General features: G+C 44.1%; 1 protein-coding gene across 1 annotated transcript; it reads right to left on the minus strand.

Annotated features, from left to right (window-relative positions):
- Positions 1-3,040: 3,040 nt before the first annotated feature.
- On the minus strand, positions 3,041-7,857 carry dusp6 (dual specificity phosphatase 6). Its single transcript, XM_084934244.1, has 3 exons — positions 6,830-7,857; positions 6,058-6,492; positions 3,041-4,757 (listed from the first exon to the last, which is right to left on the minus strand). Exons 1-3 carry the CDS (start codon positions 7,230-7,232, stop codon positions 4,444-4,446), a joined length of 1,152 nt encoding a protein of 383 aa, XP_084790370.1. The 5' UTR covers positions 7,233-7,857; the 3' UTR covers positions 3,041-4,443.
- Positions 7,858-8,168: the final 311 nt, after the last annotated feature.

Below are 8,168 nucleotides of genomic sequence, written 5' to 3' on the forward strand. Positions count from 1 at the left end.
GCCTGCTAGTATCTTGCACCCTGCTGTTATGTGCTGGATTATCTCACGGGCATCTTTAAACAGCCTGCACCTGGGGTCTTGCCTGGTGTGGTAGACCCCAGCCTCTATTGATCTTTTGCTCAAAAGTTGTTCCTGTGCTGCCATGATTAGGGCCTCTGTGCTGTCTTTCATTCCAGCTTTGTCCAGCCACTGGTAGGATTTCTGGATGTCATCCACTTCGTTTATCTGCTGGTGGTACATACAATGCAGGGGCCTGTCCTTCCATTATGGTTCCTCCTCTATTTCTTGGGCTTCTGCTGCCTGAAGTATTCAGTAAACATGCGGTTGGTTGTGAACATCTTCCTGATGTACTCGTGGATGTTCGTTGTTTCATCCTGGACTGTGGTACCAACCCTCCATGCATGGTTAAGAGCTTTCTTGTCTTTATGTCAGGGGCTTCTATCTCCTCCTTCTGCCAGCTTATTATCCCAGCAGGGTACCAGATCACCAGCAGGGCGTAGGTGTTGAAAGCCCAGATTTTGTCCTTCCCATTCAGCTGACTCCTCTGGACTTCTCTTGGTGGCTGCAGCTTTAAGCAGCCTCTTGTGGTTCCCATTGACCTGTGGGATTCCCGGGTACTTGTACCTGTCCTCAATGTCTGCAATGTTGCATTTTGGTAGTGTGATCCCCTCAGTTCTGACTACCTTCCCTCTCTTCGTTACCACCCTACTACACTTTTCCAGTCCCAGTGACATTCAGATATTGTTGCTGTATATCCTTGGGGTGTTGATCAGTGTCTCGTTCACTCTTGCCATACAGCTTGATGTCATCCATGTAGCCGGTTTTGTTAATGATCTCACTGAGTGGGTTCAGGCCTATGTGAAACAGCAGTGGGGGCAGCGCATCTTCTTGGTAGATCCCACACTTGATGGCGACTTGTGCTATGAGCTTATAGTTGGCCTCTAGTGTTGTTTACCAAATACCCATTAAGTTCATGATAAAGGTTCTTAGGGGCCTGTTGATCTTGTACAATTCTAGGAATTCCAGTGTGAGGCACTGAGTCATAGGCCTTCTTGTAGTCCAGTGATTTTGGTACAGACAACTATGAAACACAATCTTATTTTTTATTAATTCCCTTTTAATATGGAGTATGCATGTTCACTCAATGTTCCCATGACCTTCCTACTACAATTTAGATGGTAGGATAAGACTAAGCATATGTGTATGGATGGTCTGAAGTAGCTCTGCTTTCATCATGTGACAAATGAGTGACTTTTGCATTCAATGCACCAGCAGAGTCACAGGAAACTAAATGGATGAATGGTGACCCTGCTAATAATAAGCATGACACCTCAGGGAGATTTGCCTATTTATCGTGAAGTCACTATGACTCTCTGTGAAAAAAGAAATCTCTATATGCATATAGTCCCTATCTTAGAATAGAATAGAATTCAACTTTATTGTTATTACACATGTCACAAGTACAAGGCAACAAAATGCAGTACAGCTACACGTGGACACCCACTTTTTATGGGCAACACGACAAATTTAGAACTAAAAAGGAAAAACATAATATAGTGACTTTGAACCAGTGTTTCTCATTAGTGTGCAGGCTTTGCTGCCATAGTTGGATCAGTGGTATCTCATTATTATTGTTATGATTATAAGTGGCTACCCAACAAAAGAAAAAGATTCCCTGAAATGGAAAGTGGGAAAAGCAGAGAGAGCTGGCACTCTTGAAATATGAGTCTTTTTATAAATCACTTGCGTCAGGACATGAATGTGGAGGTCTCACTCTTTATTACATAGCCAGTGATTCACAGACTTTGTACAGCTACGCGCTGGGTTGAATTTCCAATTTAAAATAGGAAATAAACCATAAAAAAGAGAGATGCCTTACAATTTATTTTGTTCATCTTTACACAACACATATTATTGATAATAAAATCTGTTAATGGCTTTTTTAAGATAATTCTCTTTCTCTATTGTATGCTGTCTTATGTTAAGATCTATGTTTTATGTATGCTTATTTGCTTATTCTATAGTAAAAGAAAGTACTTACAATTCATGTTTTCCATTGTCTACTTTTGATATGGGTTATATATTGCATGCTGTTTTATTGTAGTTATGTAAAATTGTAGCTGGTTGCTAATACGTTTTGCATTGCTTACATCTTTATTTTGACCAACTCATAGCAGTTAATCTAGGTAAGGATTGTGTCTACTTACACACTGGATTCTTTCGTGTGTGGGCTTTTACACTGTGTCATACATGCACATCAAGAACTTAGTTGACAAAAATGCTGCATACAAGTCACTGTTTCCATATCCTTTATTGTTAACAATCCTAGCTCTGTCACGATCAAACCTTGTGGTACTGCTTGGCTTGCTCATTTCCACATAGTCCACACACACACAGCAGCTGGTGTTGATGTGGGAATAGTCTCTTCAAACTGTGAAACAAGTTGCTGCTCGCTGGAGAACACGACACCTAAGCTACACCGTCAAGATTATCTCCTGAGTCTCCAGTTCTCAGGGAGTACACACCACTGCTCTTCCTATCAAATCGTACTTTATCTCTGTACTTTATGCTTCCCTTGATGGTTGAGTGCTGAGGACCTGCCTTCACGAGTTAACCAAGGGAATGTTTGTTTTGAACCCAAAGACCTCATGGTAGACTTGCACCTGGTAAAACCAGCTGGGCTAGTTACAGCAGGACTGGAATCACTTTGCACCTGCTGGGTAGCTTATTGTAGTTTCTTATTGTCACAGCAGAACAGTGTGCACAGTACTATCTTACACAAGCATCATGTAACAGGACATGCTAATTCTGTACTGGAAAGTAAAGTGGGAAATGTTCCAAGTGCTGTAGTTAATGGAAAACAAGAACTCTGTGAACAGCCTCGTGATTCATTGCGACTCTTTTTTGTCGTGACTTGGCCAGCTGGTTAACACTCAACTGTACTGCGGGTGAGGAGACACTTACATAAATGTGTTACTGTAAGTGGAGACAAAACACCAACAAATGTGTCAATGGAAAAACAAGCAGAAGAAGCGGAACGTGTAGACAAAATAGCAATTTATTAATAACTTATATTTCCTTTACATTCGTAAGAGAGGAGTTTGGAAGGAGTGAGTAGAGGGCAACATAGTGGTTTCCTCTACAGGGGGTGTGGGGGCAACTCTCCGAAGTTCTGGATTTAATTTTGTCTCGTCTTGACAAGTGAAAACTGCATTTCACAGAATTTTCCCTGAAGAAGCGAAGCAAACAAAGCTCCCTGCTTTTTCCACACATCAGAAATATTTAACCCACAGATCATGATTTCTTAAATTAGCCTTCAGAAACATCCAGTAAATTCCACCTTTGGCCATTTGAACTGTTTGAGTTCTTAAGTATGGAGCCCAATTTATAAACTTCAGTGATAATCGTTCTCGGTTTGGTTGGGGGGTTTTGTAAGAAAACAAAACAAATCTATCTGGGATACTGTAACGTGTAAAAAAAAAAAAAAAAAAAAGTACATTTCTCTGAAGGTTAATGTGCGAAAAAAAAAAGGGAAAAAAAATCTTCCAAGCTCAAAAGTAAGGCAAATGGCCAAGGTGACTTTGATTTGTGGGAGGACAGGTGCAAAAAGAAAAGGCCAGCCACAAAGCGCTTATTGAATATATTACACATGTACACAATTCTTGGAAAGCCTACTTGATTTTTGGCATAATCAACTTAAACATATTGATCAATACGCAGTTTGTATGCTTACATAAAAGTAGAATATGAAACAAAGCAAATCTTCAGTACCCACTTGTGCCAAAGGGTATATACTACTAGAGCAAGGCTTTTACCGTATTGTCTTTTATATTAAGATATATACACACTGTATAAATGTTTGAAAAGACTCCACAAATGTAAAATAAAGTCCATTATATTGTGTGCCTTCTAAAGCCAGGGTAGTTGAGCCCCATGCAGGCAAGTCTTCACAGAAGATGAAGGAGACAATGCACCCTGATGTCATGGGGGAACTAGTAATAGACCCCAAAACAAATATACAAAAGGATTTCATTTATCTGTCCACTTTGAACAATCAGGTCTCTTTGGCACACCAGCCTTTGAACTTTGAAGCATAACATACAGCTGTCCGATCAATCACTTTAGGCTTCCTTAGACACACTGAAAAAATACGAAAAAAAGACCAGTCTTACAGCAAAATCTTGATTGTAGTAAGTATCTGCACACTTTAAATGATTCGCTTCCTGTCTCTTGTACTGTCTCTCCTCATTTAGTCAACAGCAGCTGCGCTTCGGTCAGACAGCTATGGCCCTTCAGTAAGCACACTCAGCAGCTGTCGCCTCAGACCAGCTGTATCAATAATGTCGCACAGCAGACGACGGAAAAAAGAGAAAACATTTTGCAGCTTTTCCAATAGGAGGCCCACAAAACCCCCACTGAGAAGAGGAGTGGTGACAGCAGACCTCACGTGGACTCCAGGGGGTCCAGCTGGAAGACGTTGTGGTTGGTCGGGGTGGTGAAGTAGAGCTGCTGGCTTGGTGGTGCCATGCGGTTATCACATGGACTCTTCAGACCCAGTGTGCGCTCAAAGTCCAAAAGCTGACCCATGAAGTTGAAATTGGGGGAGATGTTGGATTTTTTCATCTTGACAATGTCATAAGCATCGTTCATGGACAGGTTGAGCTTCTGCATCAAATAGGCCACCGTCACTGTGACAGAGCGGCTAATGCCTGCAAGGCAATGGACCAGGACGCCGCATTTCTGTCCCCGAGCTTCATCTGGTGGAAGAAAAGAAAGGGGTGGAAATTTTGTATCATAAATAAACAACATCTTTAGAGCTTTTCATCATTCCAGATAACTAGGAAAGAGTAGATATCCCAGTTTGTTGTTTTGTTACTCTCACAGTCCAAAGACCAAAGATTTAGTCTGCATGGATACTGATCAGAAGAAAAAAAAAAACATTCCTGACATCTGAAAGGCCCAAAGCAGAGAAGCTCTCATTGTTTATGCTTCTTTTAGGCAACTAATCAATAATCAAATCTGTGTGATTTTAAAGTCACGCTTTGTTGGAAATTGAAGCAGGTCCAGGAACTTATTATCCTATCTCACAGCCATGTCAGTAAATAAACAGGGGCTATGACAGTATTGCACATAAACAGAGCTCACATTCTTTGGTTTTCTTTGGCCTAGAGTAGCCGGCTGGGAAATTGACTATTACGGTCTATTAAACCATTCTTCCGCTTGCTAGGGTTACTCTGACAATGGTGCCATTTGGGCGTGTAAATGTAGGAGTCATGAGGGCACCCTGTCAAGGCGAACAGGATGTCATCAGGCCGTAAATGGCTCCTTTTGTAATGTGGCGGGAGGAGGAGGGGAGGGGGGGCAATGCCATGTCCTAGATTACTTTCAATGCCACTTCCTTCCTGTTGCGCTTGAATTACCGCCCTCCCCTTGCTCACTCTCCCCTTTCTCCAGTTTCAACATCGCCCTTTGTGCTGCAATTTCACAAGCCCTGGGACAAGAGATAGGGCCAGAATGTCTTCCACTGAAGTCAAACCAAGTGCATTTTGCCTGTGCACCATTGGAGGCAGACTTGTGTTCCTCTGCCTCTACACAATGCCTTAATCTGCCTGCTCTGTGTGTCCCTGTCTGATTGACTGATAAGACCACAGCCAGGGACACCTCATCTAATCTCAATTGCACAATAACAACCTAAGAACTTCCTGCCAGTGATAACATATATCACATTTAATAAGTTTATGCCCCCAGCTATCTGTTTTTGCCCCTTTACTCTGCCTGCATGTGTGTCATAAAGTAGGGAACAAGAACAATACTAATCAAACACCCAACTTTTGAGTTGAATTCTTCTTCAGAATTGTGAGGACTTGATGTTTTTTTTCTCTATGTTCTATATTTTGCAGACTGACGCAGTATTACTATTTATGGTCTCACAAACTCAAAAGCTAATTTTGGAGTTTAAATAATTATAAGCAGTACTAAAAAATGAATAAGCATGTACACAACCTAACCAACAAGATTTAATCTGCAGAGCGTTTCCAGTTCTGCGGGATTACTTACCAATAAAGCTGATGGCTTCGGGGAAGAACTGAGAGAGATTCTGGCTCCAGTGATCCGAGATTGGGATCTGCTTGTACTTAAACTCTCCTGCGTTCTCAAAGAGGTTGGGGAGATTGGGAGTCACGTTGAGGATATACTTGATCCCGTACTCCTCCAGCACATCAAGGTTAGTGGAGTCCTTAGCACAGCCCAGGTAAAGGTGCGGCAAGATCTCCACAGGGAAGGAGGGATGCGGGTTGGATAACGGACTGCCGTCCGAGTCTGTGGCGCTGCTCGGATCCCGGTCGATATCAGACTCGATGTCCGAGGAGTCAGAGCTGATGCGCAGCCCACCGAGGCCCAGCACCTGGGCAGTAGGGGAACTGCTGTGGGACGAGCCATCCAGGTTGGTTTCGCACAGAGCCGGACACTCGGCCTGGAATTTACTGAAGCCACCTGGAAAATATAAAACAGATGCAATGAACACACCGTTTCTGCCTGCCACACAGCAGGCATAAGTTGCACACTGCAGACGGCAAATTAATATTTTCTGAGAAAGAAAAAAAGAAGCTGCAAATAGACATAAAAATCTGGTTATGCGTCTCTTCGGAGTAAATTAAGACCCTCTTCAGTAATTACTGACGTGCGAGGAGTCAAGTGTAACCTAACCTTAGAGTGATGACTATATATTTCTTTAATCAAAACGCCAAAAATCTACGTCTGCGCGAAAATCTAGCCTGTGAATGAACAGCGGCAGCCGCCGTGCCCGAAAATGTGAATGAACTCCACTCACCCTCAAGATAATATGCCTTATAGCCCTCGTCCTTCATTTTCCTCAGCAGTAAACCCAACACGGAGCCCCCGTCCACGTTCTCGTTCCACTCTCGGCTGTACTCGTCGTACAGCAGGATGGCGTCCGTCTTGCACCTCCGCACAAACCTGTCTCGATCCTCTCCGTTGGAGAGCAGAGAGCGCACGGGCAGATTGCCTTTCTTAAGCCGGCGAAGCATGAGGCTGGGTATGGCCACGTTGATGGCAGTCTCGACGTGAGACGACTCGTAGAGCTCCTGGGCCCGACAGTCCATCACAAGCAGGCCGTCCCTGCGCGTCTCCAGCTGCTCTCGGAGCCAGCCCACCGTCTTGCTGATCGCCATAACCGAGTCAAGCTGGACGACGGGCTTGAGCTTGTCAAGCATTTATAAGCAGGAGTTAAAAAGGGGGAAAAAAGGGTGTCGAGGAAAAGCGGGGAGCTTCTCGGCTTCAGCAGCAGGCACAAATATCTGTCTGGAATTTCGTTTTCAGTCTGATCTGCTGCTCAGAGGGCCCTCGGCAATACAACTCTGAGAACAACGGCTTAAAAAACTAAATAAAGAGTCAAAATAAAAACCGTCACGCTTGTCAAGACTCACTCCAAACGTTCTTTTGGATCCAGTGTGTTGCGGGACGAAGGAATTCCTGTTCCCTTCAGAGATCTCCCGAGAGTAGGTTGCCCACACTGTTCCTCATTCATGCATCTGGTTGGAGAGAGCCTGAGTTATTTATCAATGAGTCATACCGGCCCTGCGACGAGGCTGAAGCTTCCTCTCTTCTTATATAACTCCACGGCTGCTCTTCCACCTCTTTTTCTCTCTGTGCGTATACAGGCTGTGTATCTAATATTTTTATGGAGATCCAGAGCGGAAAGGTGGATTTGTTGCTGTGAAGCATGCGGGGTATGCACCCGTCTCTGCCTGCTGTTGCAGCCTGTCTGTGCTGTAGATCGTTTCTCTGCAGGTTCTGGCTCTCTGCGCTCTCTGCGGCGCCAGGCTGCTGAATGGCTACAAACAGGAGGCGTTCCATTGGATACGTTTTGTGGGGCGACCAATCAGAAGCGCGGCAGCAGCGGTCGCCTTAGAAACGGGGGCCGGATAGAGCGGCCTGTGTTGATGAATCGTTAATGAGTTTGTCATTCACAAAAACGGAGAGGAATTTCCGCTCCGGATCAAGTGTGTGCAAACAAACACAAGAACTGCAGGGGGAAGGAAGGAAGACGGAGAGGGCGGGAGCGGCCTCAGCTCACAGTTACACACACACACGAGTTTCAAATAAAGAGCGTCGCGATAATTAGGCTACAACGCAAGTCTGCAACAATG

Source organism: Perissodus microlepis, chromosome 7, assembly GCF_051167445.1.
Source record: "Perissodus microlepis isolate ML-2025 ecotype Zambia chromosome 7, ASM5116744v1, whole genome shotgun sequence".
In the NCBI taxonomy this organism is placed as follows: Eukaryota; Metazoa; Chordata; class Actinopteri; order Cichliformes; family Cichlidae; genus Perissodus; species Perissodus microlepis.